This window comes from Chiloscyllium plagiosum, chromosome 1, assembly GCF_004010195.1.
Source record: "Chiloscyllium plagiosum isolate BGI_BamShark_2017 chromosome 1, ASM401019v2, whole genome shotgun sequence".
In the NCBI taxonomy this organism is placed as follows: domain Eukaryota; kingdom Metazoa; phylum Chordata; class Chondrichthyes; order Orectolobiformes; family Hemiscylliidae; genus Chiloscyllium; species Chiloscyllium plagiosum.
Genome location: NC_057710.1, coordinates 123,578,478 through 123,602,422, shown reverse-complemented (window position 1 = coordinate 123,602,422; position 23,945 = coordinate 123,578,478). Strand labels below are relative to the sequence as shown.

The following is a 23,945-nucleotide window of genomic DNA, read 5'->3' as shown; positions in this document are numbered from 1 at the left end:
CAATCTCACTTCTTCTTTATTAAGTCTGAAGCCTCCTAATGACAGTGCCTTGTTCTACTGAAGTGGTCTGTGAAATTTTCTAACAGTAACAGGCACTATATCAATATAAGTTGCTGTTGCTGTATGAGAATCCCAAGGCTACACTGAATATAAACTTTAGAATCAGCGCTGGGCTATCTTAATTCAATTCAATTGTGCAGCTCATGCTTTTTCCATTCATGTCCCCATCATGTAAACTGGGTAACTGTCCTGGTTTGATTAATTTAGAACACTTTCAACAGGGAACTGCATATCAAAAGATAGATTGAGAGAGACAATTAAAGATTGTAATACTAAGATCTGATTTTTAATAAATACTGTTTTTTAACATCTCAACTCTAGTTATTTGGAATCAAGTTAAAGACATAAATATTGTGGAAAGGATTACTTCACTTCGAAAAAGTAGGTCTTCCACATTCACTACTGTTTGTTCAAGCAGGGGAAAGAGGTTTACTGTTGACAGGTTGGAGCAAAGTGGTGCATACAAAGGGAAATACAGCTAGCAACAAGTCAATAATTGGTATGTGAATCGGTGAAGTTCACTGAATCAAGCCAATGAATGCTTGGGGAAAATGTTGCAATGCATTTCAGTACCTTTTCTCCCTCTTCTAATAACCGTAGCAGGGTCTGGTTGTCTGTCTTCTCTTCTTCATCCATTGAACTTCCCTCAGAGATCTGATCAAGGAAAGGTTCTGTATTGTCTTCATCACCACCATCAGGAGCAGATCGTGAACGTTTCAGTGGCGGCTTCACAATTCCTATGAAAATTTCAGATTTTATATTAATCTATAAATTTAATGCAAATATTTGATCAAAACAGATAACATCTAAAAAGAAAATCATAAATCAAATCTAATTTTTAATTAGTTCCAATTGAGCTATTAGTGCATTGCTGCAAAAATGTTTCTCAGTGCAAACCATGTGAACACCATTATGTATTTGGTTATTCACTGAATGACTATTTTTATCCAAACTTCTTATATTCTTTCATAAAACCTCCCAGAGCCATTTTTAGACCTCTAGTACCAGTACATCTTTGTATGTCACCTAGGTTATCAGCTCCGTGAACCTCTGACTACTATGCAAATGTATTAATCCACATGAGCTTCACAGACCTCTTCCTTACTGTTGAGCTGATAAAACCATGTAATTCCAACATATAAATGATACTTAGGTAGACTTTGTCCTTTAGTTTAAAACTACTAATTAGAATTACTTTATTAATATGCATCTGCATGTTTCGGGTACAAGATCCTTTTGACCTTGAGGTTTAAAGTGTTGAGTCATGACATTAGTTGCATAAGTGTAGTGCTTAACCCCTCCCCCCATCGAGTGCAAAAGTTTGAAGGTGAGCCAAGTAAGGTCTACCTACCATATATGTTTAACACTGAAATTAACACAAATATATCAAGGAAGATGAGTGAAGGTGGATAAATGGATTTGAAATATCGCTCAGTCATAATTTAACCAAGTGGCATAACAAGATCAAGGATATCAGTGGGAGAGAGCAAGGACTGCAGATGCTGGAGATCAGAGTCAAAACGTGTGGTGCTGGAAGAGCATAGCCAGTCAGGCAGCATCCGAGGAGGAGTATCGATGTCTTGAGCACAGATCTTATGCTCGAAATGTCGACTCTCCTGTTCCTTGGATGCTGCCTGACTAGCTGTGCTTTTTCAGCGCCACACTTTTTGACTCAAAGATACAAGTTGTCTACTCTTGCTCCCAGGATCCTAAAATTCCAATTTTATTTTTCCTTCTGAAACCCTATTACAGATTTTACATACACAATTAATTGAAGATTAAGTTACTAATAATTCAACTCTGAAAATGGAATGCGTGCTGTTAGCGTGATGTGGTGTCACTGGAATGTCTTAAGACACTTCACAGAATGAACTGCCAACGCAATGCAGTAACTATTAGGGTGGCACAGTGGCTCAGCAGTTAGCACTGCTGTTTAATGGCACCAGGCACCTAGGTTCCACGGTCAGGCGACAGTCTGTCTGGCGTTTGCACATTTTCATGTGTGTGGGGCTCCTCTGGGTGCTCTGGTTTCCTCCCACAGTCCAAAAGGTATGTGGGTAAGGTGGATTGGCCATGCTAAAATTTCCAGTTGCGTCCAGGGATGTGCAGGCTAGGTTGATTAGCCATGGAAATACAGGGTTACAGGGATAGGATGGGGTGGGGTGGAGGTGTCAGGTCTGGGTGGAATTCTCTTCGGAAGGCCAGTGTGGACTTGATGGGCAGAATAGTCTGCTTCCACATCGTAGGAAAATCCTAGCTCAATTTGAGATGGCAGCATAGGCCAGGAGCAACAAACATTCATTATTTGGATAAATCTTTCGAAAAAAAAGTGAAATCACAGCATTTTCTTTACATTACAGCTGAAATGTAGGCTCAGACCTACTCCTAGATATTCAAGGATTTAAATATCTACAGGTTGCTTGCTGTATATACACTAACCTTTGACTCTTGCAATTGTATCTTCTCCATGCTCTGGTTCATGATGTGTGGCTTCACCCTCTGAACTCTCTTCAATTGTATCTGGATACATCGTAGGATTTCCAGCAGATAGCCGCAAGTAGTACTCTTTACTGTCATAGCTTATAGCTCTACGGTAGCGAGCAGGTTTCTATAAAAGCAAAATCCAGACTGTATATTTCTACACACGAGATCAGATAATTCTTTTTAAACTGAACTAATCCTGAACCTTACTGATTCATAAGAAATACATAAAAGGTGTTTGTAGCAGCCAGCCATAGGCTTATGATGTGTGAGGAAGATAATAAACTGCCAAAACAAATTAATATTCACAAGCTTTATGTTGAACATTACTTCAGTAACATGCTTTAGCAACATTTGTGCTGAGAGACAATAATTAACACTGAATATCAAATAAACTGAACATTATGTAGACCTCTTAAAAATTATTTATTATATTTTGTACAATTTTTGAAGATGGTTAGGAAAGAAAGAAGAAAAAAAGGGCTGACTCAACTAAGTCATCGCATATTTTTGCTGACACTTGGTTTGAAACAATGCAGCTTAAATCACAAGGCCACAAAAATAGCAATGATGTTAATTGAAGTGCTAGAGTGAGACTCCAGCCCAAGAAAGCCTGTTAGTGTGCAGTATAAAACAGTTTACAAAGATCTATTTTGGTGACAAAGTGCAAAGAAGTAACAAATCCTGCAGTGAAGAGTGAATCATCATCTTATAGCTCAAAAAGATGCATTGGGAGAAGCCAATCATGAAGCTATGTTACAATGCCCATCATGCAGGTTCATTCACATATATTACTTAATGGGCATAGCAACTCTTGCTCTTGATATTTTTTCACATTTACCTTCTCAGAGACCATATTGTCATCATCAAACCAAGGCATCTCAGGCAGTTTACTAGCGTTGAGCAACTAAAATAAGGTATTGAGAATAATCCAGGAAATAAACATCAGATTTTCAGCACACTGAAATAACCACATAAGTACAGATGCACACACAAAACATTGCAAGTAGGTGGCAGTGCAGAATCAAAATTAAATAACTTGAAAATTGATTAGGTGAACTCATAAATAAGCAAGTTTCATATGCAACACAATACCTGAAAACACGTACTACACATACAACTTGTAGTACTGAGATACGAAAGTCAAATTATGTAGATATGGCATTTCACTGACCATACTGTACTTGTCAGAGGTAAACACTACAAACTTGTATCCAGCTTCAAGTGCAAACTTATTTTAATAGACTGTCTGGGTATTGCAATCACATTGCAGGGGTTGGAATGGCACTACAACATTCAGAACTCCACTTAGGAGTTACAGGAGGAGCTACAATTAAAACTAAAGTGAATAAAACATGGAAAGTAATTTCAACTGTTTCTCAAGGAATGACCAAAAGGACATTGGCCATCACTGAATTCAAGTCATGGTTCAAGAGACAGGTCTTCAGTTTCTTTAATTAACATAAGAAGGAATATAACTTTGCTGGGAACATACTATACTATACCACCAGGCCTCTCCTGTTTGTTTGCCCATGGATCCATGCTATAATCAGGGGATCAAATTTCCAGTACAGCTGACAAGAGAGGTAGATAAGTAGTTTCATCTGCAGTTGGTTGCATATGCCCCAGTTTTGTCACTAACTGGAAGATCTGGGTCAAAATATTTATGAGACAGTAAATTAGCTTTCAATTGATAAATCAGCACACCTCTATATCGTACTCTACTTGGAGGAAACTGAGGTACTCTCAGTGGGGGATTTTAACATCCACCAAGAGTGGCAACAGCCCCAATACTGATCAAGCTGGTCATGTCATAAAGGACATTGATGCTAGACTGGGTCTGTGGCATGTGGTGATGGAGTCAATAAGAGAGAAAAGCATACTTTACCTCATCCTCACCAATCTACTTGCAGCAGATGCACATGACCATGACAGTGTCACTATGAGTGACCCGTCCTTGTGGAGATGAAGTCCCAACTTCACATTGATAGTGCCACACAACACATGTAAGGTATTCTCAACGTGCCAAATGGGACAGATTTCAAACAGATTGCGCAATTCAGAAATGGCATCCATGAGGTGTTGTGGGTCATCAGCTGAAGTATCATTCTCCAACACAGCCTGCAACCTTATCATTCAGTGTATTCCCCACTCTATTACTGCTATATGCCAGGGGATTGATCCTGGTTCAATGAAGAATGCAGGAACAGCACCAGGCATACCTAAAAATGAGGTGTCAACTTGGTAAACTTACAAAGCAGATTACATGTGTGCTAAACAAAAGTGATGGGAACAGCTAAGCTCTACACGATATCTAGAAATGGCAGGAAGCACAGGACACTGTAAAGGCTGAGGGTCCTAACAACATCCTGACAATATTAGATTAGATTCCTTACAGTATGGAAACAGGCCATTTGGCCCAACAAGTCCACGCCAACTCTCCAAAGAGTAACCCGCCCAGACCAATTCCCCTACTCTATATTTACCCCTGACTAATGCACCTAACACCATGGGCAATTTAACATGATCAATTCACCTGACCTGCACACCTTTGGGTTGTGCGAGGAAACTGGAGCACCAGAAGGAAATCCACGTAGACACAGGGAGAACGCGCAGACTCCACATAGACAGTCGCCCGAGGTGGGAATCGAATTCAGGTCCCTGGCGCTAAGGCAGCCTGTGCTAAAACTGAGCCACTGTACCACCCTTTCCTGAAGTATTACTGAAGACTTGTGCTCCAGAACCTGCTGCTCCCCTAGCCAAGCCAGTCCTATACAGCTACAATATAGAAAATTGCTCAGATGAGTCCTGTACACAAAAACAGGACAAATCCAAATTGAGCAATTACTGCCACAGTCATCAATAAAATATTGGAAGGTGTAATCAGTGTCAATGCTGCTACCAAGCAACACTTGCCTAGCAATAACCTGTTCCTGTTAGAGTGAAGGGTAGGGTTGGTAAGAGTAGAAAACAATGGATGAGTAAAGATATAGAGGCTCTGGTCAACAAGGAGGCATATAATAGGTATAGACAACTAGGATCAAGTGAATCTCTTTAAGAGCATTAGGGGCATTCTGAAGAAGGAAATCAAGATGGCAAAAAGGGGTTATGAGATAGCCTTGGCAGTTAAGGTTAAGGATAATCCAAAGAGATTCTACAAGTACATAAAGAACAACTAGAGAGAAGATAGCACACCTTAAAGATCAATGAGGTAATCTAAATGTGGAACACAGGAAATAGGAGAGACATTAAACAAATATTTTGCGTCAGCTTTTACTGTGGAGAAAGAAATGGAGGCTAGCCAAGTCGGTGAAATAAATACTGATGTCTTGAAAACTGTCTATATTACAGAAGAGGTGGTTCTAGAAGTCTTAAAAAAACACAAGTGGATAAATCTCCAGGGCCTGATCACATGCATCCGAGAATGTCATGGGAAGTTAGGGAAGAAATTGCGGAGTCCCTAGCAGAGATACTTGTGTCATCTACAGCCAAGGGTGAGGTGCTAGACGATTGGAGGTTGGCTAATGTTGTGCTTTTATTTAAGAAAGGCTGTAAGGAGAAGGCTGGGAACTATAGACGGGTGAGCTCGACATCAATGGAGGGTAGGTTGTTGGAGGGATTTTGAGAGATAGGACTTATGTGCATTTAAAGAGGCAAGGACTGACTAGGGATAGTCAGCATGGCTTTGTGTGTGGGAAATAGTGTATTAATTGAGTATTATTTTGAAGACACAAACAAAAAGTTTGAGGAGGACACAGTAAAAGATGTTGTCTACATGGATTTTAATAAAGGCTTTGACAAAGTTCTGCATGGTAGACTAATTAGTAAAGACAGTCATGAGCGTGGTGCAGTAAGTTTGCAGATAATACCAAATTTGGTGGTATAGTCAACAGTGAAGAAGGTTATCTAAAATTACAAAGGGATCTTGATTAATTGGGACAATGGGCAAAGGAGTGATAGATGGAGTTTAATTTGAATAAATACAAGCTATTTCAAAACTAACGAAGGCAGGCCTTGTACAGTTAATAATATGTTCCTTGGTAGTGTTGTTAAACAAAGAGACCAAGGGATTCAAGTACATGGTTCTTTGAAATTTGTGTCAAGGTAGACATGGTGGTTAAGAAGGCATTTAGCATGCTTGCTTTCATTGCTCAGTCCACTGAGTGTACGAGTTGGGACACTATGTTGCAGTTGGACAGGACATTGGTGAGGTCATTTTTGGTTCTGGTCACCCTGCTACAGGAAGGACATTATTCAATTGGAGAGGGTTCAGTAAAGATTTACCAGTATGTTGCCATAACTGGAGGATTTGAGCCATAAGGAGAGGCTGGATAGGCTGGGACACTCTTCACTGGAGCATAAAAGGTTGAGGGGTAACCTTTTGGAGGTTTATAAAATCATGACAGGCATAGATACGGTGAATAGCAAAGGTATTTTCCCTGGGGTAGGGGAGCTCAAAACTAGGGTGCATATTTTTAAGGTGAGGGGATAAAGATTTAAAAGGGACGTCAGGGGCAACTTTTTCACAAAGGATGGTTCGTATGTGGAATTTATTGCCAGAGGAAATGATAGGTACAGTTACAACATTTGAGACACATTTGGACAGGTACCGGAATAGGAATGGTTTAATGGGATATGTGCCAAATGCAGGCAAATGGGACTAATTTGGGAACTTGGTTGGAGTGGACTAGTTGGACTGACAGGTCTGTTTCCGTGCTGTATATCTCTATAACCTGCTCAATGATGTCCAGTTTGGGTTCTGCCAGAGACAATTAGCTCTTGACTTCATTACAGCCTTGGTTCAGACATGGATAGAGAAACTGTATTCTAGAATGTGATGACAGTGACTACCCTTAACATCAAAGCCCTCAAAAAGTGTCAGTGGACTCGAAACATTAACTCTTTTCACTCCACAAATGCTGCCAGACTGCTGAGTTTCTCCAGCCATTTCTGTTTTTGTTTGTTTCACATTTCCAGCATCGAGAGTTCTTTGTTTCATGAAAGAAAGTAATACTTGGGCTCAAGACCTTGTTTATTGGAATACATTTTTTAATATATAGATTACTAAGGTCATGAAGATATGATTGAATTCATCAGGGATCAAAACTTAAACCAATGATTAGAATCAATTACATATTCTGGTTTTATTTACTGACTCTTAAATTACTATGAGCTACAGATGCAGAATTGGAGAAGTGCTTCCATCACGGGTTACATGAAAAACAGCACAATATCGCAACCATTTCCTCCAAATACAATCAACACAGACCTCCACTTCAACACCTCAACCATACAACTAGAATGTACAGCCAAAGAAAAGATGGTAACATTAGTTATATAATGCATGCATTTCTCCTGACCATCACTATGGCCAAACAAAATGGGTAATCTTAAAAATCAATGATGATTATAAAAATAATTGCTGGTCACAACATTGTTAACAAGATATAGCCTTACGAAATGAGAAATAAATAAGTTGCAGGGGACTGTAAATTTAATTCTAAACTTCAGCAAAAAGCAAACAAAAATTTAATTTATGATAGTTTTAGGAAGCTAGGAATACTTACTAACACACGAGAATGGGGAATACTGTGCATTTTTATTACTTTGACATAATAGTCTATTTAGAGATGGATAGTTGAAGATAGTAATTGCTATGAAGTATCCATTAACCCATTCACAAAAAATTAAATTTGGAAAGGCACACTAGGAATCGTAGCTGACATTACTCTTGGACCTGATTTTCACTGTCATACTAACAGACTGGTTTTGCTTTGTCGCACAATTTTTTTTTAAATTACCAAAGTAATCTCGGGGAAAAAACACGATAGCTTTTAACTTTACAACAAGTTTCTGAATAACTTGCATTTCAAAATATTCAAAAAAGTCAATTCTCAAAAATCAGATATAAAGAAATATTAGATTCCATTAACAATCAAATACAACTTTCACTAATGATTGATATCTTTGGTTTACATGACAATTTCAACAGTTTATGAAGTCATGGAAAAACAACTTCTGTTTTAGAACAGATTTATCGAGACTTACCTGCAGACTGGTGGACTCCTGCTCATTTTCTGGTAAATAAGGATAATGTATATAAAACATGTCATTTCGCACCATCTTCTTTCTCATTCTGCAGGGCCCCTCTGGCATTTCCAACATCCATTTATCAAGATGTGATCCAATTGGAGGACCCCATAAACCTCTTTCTCGCAATAGCTCATATTCTATCTGGGCCCATTCTTCAGTCACATACTTGAGGGCATTTTGTTGACGCTGCAAATTAGAAATTTGATTTTTCATTACATTCAGGAAGTGGAAGAGAAAAATAAGCTATAAATTAAGTGGTCAATACATACATACTTTCAAATATTGATATTTAACACACATGTCAACATATAAAGTAGCAATAATTTGGCACAGTGGTAGTGTTGCTGACTCTGGGCCAGAAGATGAATCATATCATATCTGAACAGGTTGATTAAAAAACTTCTTACAATGTAGTAATATTAAACATTGAGCTCAACAATAATTAAGTTTTAATAAATGCAGTTGAAGATCGCCTAGGATTGGCAGATTCATTCTGCAAACACGATTTACAGAAATTCAAGAAATCTGCAGGTGCCTTTGAAATATATGGATTCATCAATTTAATGATCCAGTTAAAGGAGAAATTGAAAATTATCAACCACTTTCACAGTCCTTACTAAAAGCCATATATCTGTATACATTTGGTTGTTGCGTACATAGTAGTGGGTGGTCAAGGGTTTTCAGTAATCAATCATCAGTATATGAGGTGATAATTTTAACTTCTTCATTGGCTGGTGTTTTCATTGTATATGAAGCTGTTAATTCACAATGGCACAGAATACTTCTGACATACTGTTATGGTTTGATTTAACTTCTACTTTCCTTAGCATCACTCTCAAATCACATGAACCTTGGCAATCTTGACAAAGTGTGATGGCAGTTAACTCAGTTGGGGAAAAGACATCATACTGAGCCCGCTCATTCCATCCAGAATCATACTTCAGCAAACATGAGGTACCTGGTAGATTTTTCATCACTTACTCCAGGGAACTATTGTTAACTTTAATACTCCACTTGTTGCTGCAGCTAAGGTAGCTGACTCAATACAGCACTCTATTTACTAAAATAGGTAGGAAAGTAAGTTGCAATGATGAAATAAAACATTTACCAATGGATATGGATAGGTTGGTGAATGGGCCAGAATTTGGCATAAAGAGTTTAACATGCATTTTGTTGTGAAGAATATAAAAGCAAATGATTAAGTAAATAAAGAGAAACTTCAGAGTACTTCAGTGCAGTAGGGTCTCAGTGCCCCTGTGCATGAATCAAAGAAAACTAATATGCAGGTACGACAGGTAATAGGGAAGGGAAATTCAATTTTGGCATTTATTGCTTAAGGAATAGAATATAAAAGTAGGGAAATGTTGCTGCAACTATACAAGGCAATTGAGAGACTACATTTGGAATAGAGCACAGAGTTTTGGTCCCCTTACCTGAGGAAGGATGTAGTTTCTTTACCAGAAGTTCGGAGAAGATTCTCTAGATTAAGTCATAGAGTTATACAGCACAGAAACAAACCCTTTGGTCCAACTCATCCACGGTAACCAGATATCCTATATTAATCTAGTTCCATTTGCCAGCATTTGGCCTATATTCCTCTAAATCATTCATATTCATGTATCCATCCAGATGCCTTTTAAATATTGTAATTGTACCAGCCTCCATCACTTCCTCTGGCAGCTCATTTCACACATGCATCACCCTCTGCGTGAAAAAGTTGGTCCTTAGGTCCCTTTTAAATATTTCCCCTCTCACCTTAAACCTATGCCCTCTAATTTTGGACTCCCCTGTCCTGGGGAAAAGATCCTGAATATTCACCCTATTCCTACCCCTCATGATTTTATCAACTTCTATAAGGTCACTCAGCCTTCAATGCTCCAAGGAAAATAGCTCCAGCCTATTCAGCCTTTTCCTATAGCTCAAATCCTCCAACGCTGGTAAAATCCTTGTAAATCTTTTCTGAACCCTTTCAACATCCTTCCTATAGCAGGGAGACCATAACATTGAACAGTACAGCTCAGTACAGGGCTTTCGGCCCATGATGTTGTGCCAAGCATTTATCTTAATCTAAGATCAATCTAACCTACACACCCCTCAATTTACTGCGTTCCACGTGCTTCTGACTGCAATATTGCAGAAGTGGCCGAACCAATGTCCTGTACAGCTGCAACATGACCTCCCAACTCTATTACTCAATGCACTGACTAATAAAGGCAAGCATACCAAATGCAGCCTTCACCACCCTGTCTACCTGGAACTCTACTTTCAAGGAACTATGAACCTGCACCCTAAGGTCTCTTTGTTTGGCACCAAAGATCTGCAGGTTAGGTAGATTGCAGGAAATACAGGTTACAGTGATAGGGTAGAGAGGTAGGTCTGGGTGTGATACTCTTCGGAGGGTCAGTGTGAACTCGATGGGCCAAATGGCCTACTCCCAGAGTGTAGGGATTCTATGATCTATGAGGTGAGGTTTGTCTTATGAAATGAGATGAAGCACTTTAGGCCTAACTCTCTAGAGTTAGGAAGTATGAGAGAAAATCTAATTGAGGTACACAGGATGTTAAAGAGGATTGACAAAGTAGATGTTGAAAGGATGTCTGGAAGAGGTCATAATTTGAAGAAAACGAATAGCAAATTGGGAACAAAGATAAAGAGAAATTACTTCTCTCAAAAGGTTCTGAACCTGTAGAATTCACCACCTCAGACAGCAGCAGATATAGGAACACCGAATAAACAAATGGAAAAGACAGACAGATTTTTAATCAGTAATGGATTGAAGAGTTATGGAGATTGGGCAGAAAAGTGGAGTTGAGTTTGAGATGAGATCAGACATTATCATACTGAATGACAGAGATAGCTCGAGGGGCCTAATTGCTTCCTCCTGCTCCTAGTTCTTAAGTTGTGTTCTACGAGAGCGCTATCCAAACAGTTGCATATTCCCTTCCCCAAAGTCCTTGCAAGTAACTATTTTGCAAGCAGACAGCCAATTCAAAATTGTTGCTACCCTGTTAGGGACCATCAGCATTTAAAGGGAAATCCAAATACCTTGATTTATACATGACTACTACTCAACAAAATTTCACATTTTTAAAAAAAAAGTTAACTTTCTTACATTTAAAATCTTGAATAACGCATTCTTCATTATCTTCATAATGCGGATTATATCTACATACTTGTTGCATTCAGGTTTACTTCTTACTTCCCCCAAGAATGTTCTTACAGTACACATCAATCATCAAGTTATTTACTATTGAAAGGTGCCACCCAAAAATACGCCACAATTCTCCAGAGAATTCTCCTCTGCCCCAGTTGTTCTCAGAGGGAATAAGTTCTCCCGACTTTGGATACCTCATTCCCATGTTCTGTTTACATTCTCAACATATCAAAACTGACTTATTTTCTGATTTTTTTGACAAGAGTCCATACAGGGAAAATAGGCAAATCTTTCAGCTATTGTTCCTGCAAAATTCAAACCAAAATTAAACCTCACCTCCATATGGTATAGTTAAAGAAGTTATTTTTACATATGCTGCTTATAGCACAGGTTGGTATAATTATCATTTTCATCGACTATCTTCTCTCAATGAGCTACATACCATCTAAACTGCAACTAACTTCCTCCCTCAGCAAACATCAAGAAAAATTTAACTCAGAACCCTCCCCAAAAGTCACTATCTCCAGGACAAACTAGTCTGTTCTGTAATGTCCTCAAACAGATCTTTATATTAACTCATGCATATTTATGTCTGCAACTTTGACCTAATTGAAAGTATAGGTTTTTCAATCTTTCAGGTTTGATGAATGCTTTTAATCCAGTTCCAACTCCCAAAACAAAACTTCCTCTTGGGATTGCCCAAAAAGTAATGGTTGCAGATAATTATGGATGACATTAATCTTTTTGTTAACTGGGTTAATCGATTTGGAAAGACTAGTTACAACAACAAATTCATAGAGTGCATGAAGGATAGTTTCATAGAGCAAAAATCATGGAGCCAACCAAGGAACTAGTTATCTTGAATCTAGTACTGTGTAATAAGTAGATTGAATAAATGAAGTCAGAATGAAAATCCCTAAAAAGTAGTGATCATAACATGATAGAATTTAACATTCAGTTGACAGTGAGAAATTTGGGTCAGACCCAACTGCATTAAAATTAAATAAGGGGAATTTCAATGAAATGAGGATAGAATTAGCTAAAAGTATATAGGACAGATAGACTAACAGGAAATACTAATCAAGCAGTGGCAGACATTTAAGTAGGTAACTTAGGACCCAGCAAATATACTTCCCAGTAAGGAGTAAAGATTTTAAGACAGTGATAAACCAACTACGACTAACCAAGGAAATGAAGGAGAATATTAAGTTGAAAGAGAAAACATATAAGGAGGCAATCTTGATTAACTTTTTTTTAAGATTAGATTCCCCACAGTGTGGAAACAGGCCATTTGGCCCAACAAGTCCACACCAATCCTTAAAAGAGTAACCTACCCAGACTCATTCCCTTCTGACTAATGCACCTAGCACTATGAGCAACTTAGCATGGCCAATCCACCCTGACCTGCACATCTTTGGACTGTGGGAGGAAACCTATTAAATATTTTTTTGAGGAATTCTCAAGCAGAGCGGATAGACGGGAACCATATGTTGCATTTGAACTTCCAGAAGTCGTTCAACAAGGTACCTCACAAAAGGTTAAGTTGTTAGATAAGAGACCATTGTGTTGGAGGTAGTATATTAGATAGGAAGTGGCTAATAGGTAGGAAATCAAGAGTAGGGATAAAGGGCCCTTTTTCAAGTTGGTGACCTGTGACCAGTGAGGTTCCACAGGTATCACAGACACCAACAGTTTACAATATATATTACTATAACTTGAAGGAAGGATGTGAATGTATTACAGCAAAAGTGGCAGGCAACACAAAAATAGGTAGAAAGGCAGGTTGTGCCTGAGGTTCAAACAATTTACAGTAAAATAATGATAGGTTAAATAGGTGGGCAAAAGTTGGCAAATGGAGCAGAATGTGGGGAAAGTGCAAAGTTGTTTGATTTGAAAGGGAAAACAAAATAACAATATTATTTAAATGGAGAAAAACTGCAAAGTTCAAACAGAAAGGATACCTGTGCATGAAATACAGAAAGCTAGCACACAAGTGCAGCAGGTAATCAGGAAGACTAATGAAATGTTGGTCCTTATTTCAAGGGGGTTGGACTATAATAGTGGAGTTACTGCAACTATACAAAATGCTGGAGAGACACAGCTGGCAACCTGTGAGCAGCTTTTGTCCTCTTATCTAAGAAAAGATATTATCCTTTTGAGGCAGTTCAGAGAAGGTACATTAGGATGAGCCAATATGGAGGAATTATCTTATGAGCAAAGATTAAACAGATTGGGAGTCTACTCATTCAAATTTATAAGAATGCGAGGTGATCTCAGTGAAACATGTAGAATTTTCATGAAGCTTGACAAGGTAAAAGCTGAGAGGATATTTCTCCTCTTGGGAGAGTCTAGAATCAGCAGACAGTGTCTCAGAATTAAGTGGTGCCAATTTAAGACTGAGATGTGGTAGAATTTCTTCTCTCAGATGTTCGAATGTCTTTGGGAGTCCTTGCGCATATTTAAGGCTGACAGAAAGATTCTTGATCAGAAGGGGAATCACGAGTCATGGGAAAAGAGCAAGAAAGTGGACATGAGCAGTGTTGGTCCTAGTAGATCGTGAAGCAGGCTTGAGGGGCTGAATAACTTACTCCAGTTCTGATTTTGTATGGTCTTATACAAGATCTCCAGCTTTTTAGCTAATTTAGACCATCGACTGTTTCATAACCCACTCTTTCCTGGTCTAACTTTATTAAATGAACATGAGTCAGCTTGTGAACTGCTATTGTTTGAAATATTCTGGCATTCTTTAGAATGCTAGATTTTCATTACTTAAATTTTGAAGCAATCATCTTCCCAGACCTAAACATATATCTGACATAGTCTCAGAGGACCATAGGGCTACACGCTCATTAGAAATGACTGGTGGAGTTTAACCTCAAGGTCAGCATGCCTCAGGTGAGTGGTGAGGTTGAGGTGGGACCTTAATGAGTATCTCAGCTGATGCAGGAACTGAACTCGCGTTTTGGCATCACATTACAAACCAGCCATCAAGCCAACTTAGCTAACTAACTCAGAACTAAACATAACCTTTCGTACGTTAATGTGAATCATGAATTAGATATTTTGGAACTAAGTTATTTTTGAATTTATTTCCAATCAGATCATACTTTGTAACAAAATAAAAACCCTTCTGGTTTCTCATGCCAATTTTCTTTGATCTGTGGCCACTGGTTACAATTGTTATGACAGAATAAATTGGAAGAAACTATAAAAATTGCTCAATTTTGAATATCCCTCAACTATCTCTGCTCAAAATAGAACAATCCTAGTTTTTTTACTCTATCCATAGAACTAAATCCTCGATCCCATAGTGAAGTTCCTCTAGCAGACCTTGACATCCTCTGTAAAGTGTTTTTCTTAGCATTGGACAAAATAACCGAGGGTCTAATTAGAGAGACAAACATTTTAGCATAACTTCCTTACTTTTGTACTCTGCTCATAAACCAACACTTATTGAATCATAATCGGCATTAACTTGCCCTGACAACTTCAAACAAACTTCACATCTTTCTCTCTTCACAGCAATTCATTCCTACAGCAATGGAGTGGACAATCAACTCCATTACCGATGGTCTGAATGCTGACTCTTCTTTAAGTCGGAGTGTCTCAAAGCAACAAAAGATTTTCATTCTTTCAGTTAATGTGGCAAAATGAGATCATTTATTGGTTACCAGATTTCAAAAAACATAGCCTTAACCATAGGATAATTTTTCATGGTGAAGGTACGTTCCACATAGGTACTGCAATAATGTTAAATACATAGATATGATACATGCACATTATGGTCAGAACAATGCAGTTTCCCCTCACTGGATCACCTTGTTGATGCAAATCATCTAATAAGCTTTTGGATTAGACAGAATAAATGCTTGACTATTTAGATCCTGAACAGCAACATATTCAAAGAGCTCTTAGTATACCAATTTGAAAAAAAAACTAGCTTTATTAAAATTATATAACATGTTTACCTCCTGGTATTCTTTATATTGCATATCCACTAAATCCCGCACAACAGCGATGTGGGTGAACATCCACTGGGAAATTTCCTGAGAAAAATAAATACAAATTAATTGAATGCTAAAATTTTATTAAAATACAGAAAGTGTTTTTTCTGGCCTCTATTTGTGGCTCATGGGGAACTTAAGACTCAATGTCTTAAGACGTAGGAGCAGAAGCAGGCCATTCAACCCATTAAGTCACTCTACCATTCAATGAGATCATGACCGATCTAATAATCCTCAACTTCAATTTTGCGTCATTTCCCTATAACCCTTGATTCCCTTTCCAATAAAAATCTGCCTCAGTCAAATATACTGAACAACTTGGCATCTACAACCTTCTATTATAAAAAACTCCACAAACCCACTATCCGTTCACAGAAGAAATTCCACCTTATCTCAGTCTTAAGAGTAAAGAATTCTTGTTGCGATTCCTGCCCTTGGTCCACATCATTCTCACAAGGGAAACAACCTTTCCATATCTATCCCATCAAGTCCCCGAAGAACCTTGTATGTTTCAATAACGTCATCTCTCATTCTTCTAAATTCCAACAAGCACAGGCCCAACTTTCTCCAGACTCAGGAACAGACTAGTAAATCTTATACTGACTACCTTCAAAGCCAGCATAATTTTCCTTAGATAAGGGGTCCAAAACTGTTCACCATATTCCAGCTGTGGTCTAACTAGTGCTTTGTAAAGTTTTAGCAGGACTTCCCTATTTTGATATTGCATGCCCCGTGAAAGGAATACAATTTGACTTCCCTAGCACTTGCTGAGTTGTATTCTGGTTTTTGTGATTTATGCAAGAGGATTGCAAATCCCATCGTGCTGTACTATTCTGCATTTCTCTCCATTTAACTCATATTCAACTCCTCTATTCTTCCTGTCAAAGTGCATAACCTCACATTTTACCACAGTACATTCCATACGTTACGGTTTTGCCCAACGACTTAATATGTCTAAACCCTTCCAACTCTCTCTATTCTCCTTACCACTTGTCTTCCCAATTTTTTTGTGCTACCTGCAAACTTTGCTATTTTACATTCATTATCCTCATCGAAGTCAATAATTATGGCCCCAGCAACAATCCCTGTGGAACTCAAATGGTTACAGATTACCATCTGGAAAATGTCTTCACTTAGTTAGCCAATCCTTTATCCACGTTCATACACTACCTCTAACAGCATGGGCCCTTATCTTCGAGGAGAAAGTGAGGTCTGCAGATGCTGGAGATCATTTACATTCATTATCCTCATCGAAGTCAATAATTATGGCCCCAGCAACAATCCCTGTGGAACTCAAATGGTTACAGATTACCATCCGGAAAATGTCTTCACTTAGTTAGCCAATCCTTTATCCACGTTCATACACTACCTCTAACAGTATGGGCCCTTATCTTCTCAAGCAGCCGAATAATGCGGTACCTTATCAAATGCTTACTGAAAATCCAAATATAATTTTATTTGTATAACATGATACCAGTCTTTGCATTTCCATATGCTTTTATGTCACCTTATTATATTCTTATGTCTTTTTTTCATTTCAGTGAATTGTATAAAAGTAGTACAGATTACACCTAATTTTTGAATGGCAGACGTAGCTGATGCAAACGGAGACATTCAAGTTAAAGGGAGAAAATCTACCTGTGATGTGAGGTTGGTCTTACTGATTCCACTTTCTTTTCTGCTTCGCCTGGATCCAGTCAGCTTTGACAGGCCAAATCCACTGCTCACACGTGAGAGTTTTGACTGTGCTGCAGGGGCTACATTTGCTTCTCCTCTACTAATATACTTCTTCTCATGGGCTACCCAAGACAGAAACAAAGTGAAAACACATCACATTTCCAGGAGTTTTAATAGCAGGTAAACATACAAGAGTGCCCCACTATTCTTTGTACACAAACATTATAAAAGTCAAATAAATGTGAAAATAAAAGAATCTATAAGTATCTGAACCATATTATTTCAACAATAGTTTCTATTATCTGAGGAGACAGAATAAGACAATAAACATTTACAATTCATCTACTGCACATAATTTATGCAAAATTATGACAAGTTGGATAAAGATAAAAAAGCAAAATATTGCAAACGCTGAAAATCTAAAATTAAAACAGAAAGTGCTGAAATATTCAGTAATATTAAGCATTTGTGGTGCCAGAATCAGAACTAACCTTTCAAGTTAATGACTATTTGGCAAAATTAACTCAATATACCTTTGTCTAATGAATGCAAGAGCCCCATCATAACATTACTTTGTACAATTCATCTTTGAAATTGTCAAAACACTGGAAGTCTGAAACAAAAGCAGCAAATATGAGAGAAACTCAGCCGGTCTGGCAGCATTAGTGGGGAGAAAAACAGGATGATGTTTTGAGCCCAGTGATCTTTCATCAGTCACAATGTTCTGAGTGTTAAACAGCTGCAAGCCAACTGCAATTGGTGATGCTCCCTGCTGACTTTTTGGGGACCAGGGTGGGAAACACTGCCTTTCAAAAAAATCCCACCCTTCATGTGGCAACTTTATTCATAAACTTCAAGAACAGCTAGTGAATTAACAAAAAAAGTTACAATAGTATGACAGTGCTACACCTTGAAGGTTAATATAACCTTTGCATCAGGTGAAGCTGAAGGATGATTTCATGAAAATCTCTTTTGAAAGCTATGCTTAAGGGAAAAAAACTGAAATCTAGGAATTGGGGCAAACCCTCACTGGCTGGAATCATGCTTAGCACAAAGAAAGATCATCTTAGCCCCAGGATGTCATTCCAGGAATTCCTCAGGTCAATATCTGAAGTCTGACTATGCTTGATTACTTGATCTGAATTTCCCCCACCATTATAAGATCAGAAAGACCATTTTTGCTGGCATTTCAAGCACTTGATTCCATTTGCAATTTCTGAGATAATGAAGCAATCTATGCCCACATTCAACAAGGCCTGGAGAACATTTAAGTTTGGACTTAAGATGCAAGCAACAACTAAGTGCCAGGCAATAACCATTACAAACAAGAGAGAATCATGACAAAACTGTTAGTTTGACTGACCATCCACCACCTTTGTGATATTCTCCACATGGCAAACTGCACCTATTTGTAGCAATTGAACAAGGTTCTCTCATGGCACCTCTACCACCTGGAAGAACAAGGGTAGTAGGTTCGTGGGAAAACCATCGCCTGCAAGTTCCCTCTGTTGGCCAGGGGCTACTCGTATATAAAAACGACAGCTTGTCAACTGAAGTTACTGGCTTGAACTGGTTCAACACAGAGGAAAGGATAAAGTACAAATCATTATTTGAAGAAAGAATAACGAGGTAATCCAAACGGTGTCCTTGGGGTGAGCCTGCACTGGAAAGACCGGCTCATCAGATGAGCTCAGAACCACCAAGGAGAAGACACCACAGTTTGAGATGATAAGGAAAAAACAAAAAATAAAGGATTTTGGTGTGCTAACAGCAAAATCTCTGGAGATTAACTTTTGCAAAGTTGAGTACCCCATGCTTGGGAGCATGAAGATTACACTGAAGGGGAATCGCCTGGCCAGCGTGAGCAGCTATTTTCGGGTTTTAGCTTTTATTTCTGTTGACTGTTCAGGGAGTGGTATGGAAACTTAAGTGGGTGTGCACCTAAATTTTAGCATTGTATAAATTGCATGCCTGCTGTTAACTTTTTCTTAACTAAACAATGTGAATTGTATGTCTGTTTTAACTAAACTAATAAAATTGACTTGACTCTTATACTTTGTGCTGAGTATACTGTTTATACTGTTGTCGAGGGTGGTAACCGGGCAATACCTCTAAGTCTCACACAACCGAGACTCTGAAAGATCTTTCCTTCATTGTTGCTGGATCAAACTCTGGAATAGCTCACCTAACAATACTATTGAACCAACACCAGATCTATTAAAAGCTCACCACCACTTTTTCAAGCATAATTTAGGACTGGCAGTTAAAAGAAACCTACAAATGTTGGTATGTTATTAGGTCAAGGGGTGATAATCATCAGTAACAGAACGCATTTTACAAACCTGCTGTTACATACTGGAAACAAAATTAGTAAAAAGGTATGCAGTACTGAACAGGGCAGCTCGAAGCACAGATACCCTTGAAAAAGGAATCACCAAGAAAGCCATTTCTGAGAATTTTCTTATATCTTTTATTGTAATTACAGCAGATGAATCAGAGAATCCCGCACAGATATTCATGCTGCCCAATTTGAAAATCTGGAATAAAATGTCAGATTTTTTTTTCTTTATTGAGATGCTTTCTCATTGGTAAATTGTACATGAAAAAATATATATAGTGCATTTTGCACTGGCCTCAATTAGATATTCAGTGAGGTCCCTCATGTGAATTTGGCAGCCACTGAAAGCTACTGATTTGGGACTTCAGCACCTTCACATAGCATTTGTGAATTGGTGAAAACTGAATAAATATAACAAGGCATCACTAAAATTAGACCCTAGGTTTGTGAATGCAGCAAGACAGCAACTGCCTCAAGAAATGTAACAAAGGAAGATCACCCTGTTTGATACACACAGTAGTTCAAGTATGGCAACATGAATATCATCCAGTGTGCTCCTAACCCAACTTCTTCTCTACTGACAGAAAATGCCATACACACAAATGAAGGTAGAACTTCAGATTCTGGAGGATAGCTTCCAGCTAAAAGATGACAATATCTTTGAGGAACTCAAACAAAATCCTGTGCAGAGACCAGAGGGGGAGAGAGAGACACACACACACAGACAGATAGAGAGGGAGAGGGAGTGTGAGAGCAAGAGAGCACAAGAGTGTCTGAGAGAGATTGAGTGTGAGAGTGAATGTGAAACTGACGGTCTGGTGAAGAGTCTTGAACTATCCATTTCAAATGTTCTCTCTGGCAGCTCACTCAATCTATGGTACACAATGTTCTTCCACAGTTTGTTTTCACCAAATAATCAGTCCCATCAAGATGCCTTAAATAAGAAGTCAGCACATCTTTTACAGTGAAATACTCATTGCCATAAAGGGGTAATCTATTTTGAATGCTCATGCTTTTGCTGATAAAGCATCCAACCTACAACATGAGCATGCTGACGAATCAAATGGAAGAAAATCTTTAACAAGATGAGACCCTGATGTAATACACTTCACAACTGTAAAGTGTTTCATGGAAGATATATCATTGATGGTCATTATTGATGTCATTCATATGCCACCCAGGTTATAAAGATTGGTAGTTAGGATGTGTTTGGCTGTAATTAACAGCTCCTTCTGTAGGTGGGCAGTTTCAGATGGATAGTTAGTCAGCATCTATAAAATTGCATTCACAAAGTGCTGTGAATATTTTCCAAACAAACCTTGATAAATTCTGATGATGTAACAAGAAAAGATAATGTTTTAATCTGTGTGGCAATGAAGTTGGAATATAGCTTCTCTTTGTAAAGTTTATCCCACCCTATTAACATTGGGCAGTTATTTCCTGATAGCCACAAAGAATCATGCCTGGAACTGGAGACATAGTTGCAGATAATGATCAATACAATCATTGTATTTCTTCATTCATGCCTTTCTCCGGCCTCCAAAAGAAAGAACAAGGAGTAATGAATGCTAAATCTGATTTTTTTTTAAAGAAGTCTTTTTATTCACTTGTGGGATGTGAGTATCATGGGCTAGCCAGCATTTATTGCCTATTCCTAGTTGCCCTTGAGAAGATGGTGGTGAGCTGCCTCGTTTAAAGATGTATTTCTTGAAGGGCAGATAGTGACCAATCTTTAAACCTATCTTTAAGAAAAAGCTCAGTTCTTATACAAGTTTCTCAGCCTTGGATTCCAATTGTCAATTCAGCTACTACTCACCTTACATACCTGCTTCAGGAAACCATCGGAAGAAAAGGAGCAGGAAGCTTGCAAAATGTGCTACATTTCCCCTTTCTCAGTATATGAGCATGTCAGTCACATACGCCTCTCAGAAACAATTCTATACTTAAAACCTACAGCATAGTTTACAAAAGATGTGGTTGACAGATGATGCGATATACTACAGTTTGTTTTGAATCAAACCTTGATACGCATAATTCCAAGGAATCATTTAACAGCTCTAAACATGTAAAAGACAGCCTTAAAAGATATATTCTATTACGGCTTCTGAACTTAAAGGATTCACTGATTGAATAGGAGAAGGAGTAAATAGAAAAAAAATTAGATGCCTAAGAAGTGTGTTGAATTTAAATGTTTGAATGGATTGAAGAGGAAAGGTATATTAGATGCAGTCATGAGGAACAGATCAGATGGATGAATTAAATGCGGGTGTTCAACTCAGGAGTATTAACTGCTAAATTGAAAATGTTGAGGTTTGAATGGAAAGTCAAAAGGTTGTGTCAAAATACAGGCACAGATTTAAATAAGGCAGATTTCATATAGATCAAGAGTGAGCCAGCCAAGTAAAGTGTCAGATGAAATTCAATATCAGTTTTATGAAGTGATATATTTCAGTTAAAAATAGCTTATACTTCTCACAGGTGAAAGTTGGATCATGTGAAGAACAGAAGGATGTGTGTGTTCAGATCCACAACACTTTGAGTGCTCAAGTGTATAAGTTTATTTTAGAAAATTTTAGGGTGGCATGGTAGCTTAGTGGTTAGCACTACTGTCTCATAATGCCAGGGACCCAGGTTAGATTTCAGCCTCAGATGCCTGTCTGTGTGGAGTTTGCGCATCTTGTGCGCATTGAGTGAGTTTCCTCCGGATGCGCTGGTTTTCCTTCCCCAGTCCAAAGATGTGAAAGTTAGATGGACTCGACATGCTAAATTGCCCACAGTGTCCAAGGATGTACAGATTAGGTGGATTAGCTATGGGAAATGCAGGGTTACATGGACAAAGTAGGGTAGGGGGATGGATTTAGGTGGGATGTCCTTTGGAGGATCGGTGTGGACTCAATGGGCCGAAAAACCTGCTTCCACATTGTAGGGATTCTATGAAAACAAAATGGGTAATGGAATACTAGGTATTTGAGCATTGTGGTGGCATGACATGGGCTGGGAATCCTGGAGCAGGTCACACTCAACAGTGGCATGCTGTCGCTGCGGGCAAAGGAAAGTTGAACTCTAAGTTACTTAATTAATTATTTTATTCTAAGTTAATGTAAATGGCACCTATGCAGGCAATAATACACACTTTTCACTGCATTTTGCATTGAATATACATGACAATGAAGGATATCCTATTCTCGAGCAATGTTTTGTAAAGATCAGATGTAATGGCCACATTTGTCAGTCTTGGGTACCACATTATGATAGACATCAAAAAGGGTACAGTAAAGATATTGTCTCATCAGAGCAAAAACAAAGAACTGGCCAACTTTGATCAGAATGGAGCTGTTTATAAGATGTTAAAATAAAAGTTGTTTAAAATTATGAACAAATAAAACATAGAAGGTTGATACATAGCCTTAAGGGAATGTATATACAGCATCAAATGTGAAGACTTTAGAGGCTAAAGAATACATTGCTTGAGCTACTGGACTGCATTTTATAAGGAACTGCTGGATACTGTTGGCACAACACACCTCTGCCCTAGCATAAAAGAACTGGATGTACTGATAACAATCCAAACAGCTGCCTCAAACCAACTTAAGATAAGACCTCTACCACTGTCTTCGTAAGGGGCGCTATCTTCTGACCAATTAGATAGCTAGCAGATCTGCAGTCAAGCAGCACAGATGGGTACAGTGACCACTGCTGGGACTACAAGCTATTGGATCAAGTTGAGAAGTCAAATTCAGGCAGGAGGGTCTACGTCTGGGATCAGACTGGATGGATTGAGATGCAGGGAATAATGCTAAAATTGGGAATGTTGACGGAGGTGTCCCACAAAAGAAGTTCCATCCTCAACCACTTGCCAGACAGCAGTTCTTGGCAGCTAAAGTTACTGAGACCCCACAGACATGAGCCTCCCTTCTGCCATGGGGAAATATTGGCAATGGCAGTCTGAAACCCATATGTAATGATTAATTGGTCATTTAAAGGCCTCAATATATCCAAGAGCAGACAGATTGCCTGACATCTCTCCTGCCCTAAGTAAAATTTCAATTAATTCAGGTGAGAGATGATAGGTAATGATAGGGGCATTAATGAAATGAATGACTGTCTTCAAGCCTATTAGCAGAGAAACAATGTCTAA

The 23,945-nt window shown here is 38.4% G+C and overlaps 1 protein-coding gene across 5 annotated transcripts in view; it reads right to left on the bottom strand.

Annotated features, from left to right (window-relative positions):
• The window catches only part of wdfy3 (WD repeat and FYVE domain containing 3), a 402,022-nt gene that overhangs the window by 74,141 nt on the left and 303,936 nt on the right, over positions 1-23,945 (bottom strand). For 4 of the 5 annotated variants that reach the window (XM_043696098.1, XM_043696088.1, XM_043696127.1 and 1 more), the window contains 6 exons: positions 17,431-17,591; positions 15,757-15,834; positions 8,590-8,820; positions 3,383-3,448; positions 2,500-2,668; positions 634-797 (listed from right to left, as the gene is read on the bottom strand). In XM_043696098.1, coding sequence (XP_043552033.1) covers positions 634-797; positions 2,500-2,668; positions 3,383-3,448; positions 8,590-8,820; positions 15,757-15,834; positions 17,431-17,591 — 869 coding nt within the window. The remainder of the gene's footprint in view (positions 1-633; positions 798-2,499; positions 2,669-3,382; positions 3,449-8,589; positions 8,821-15,756; positions 15,835-17,430; positions 17,592-23,945) is intronic. The other variant, XM_043696116.1, reaches the window with a different exon arrangement.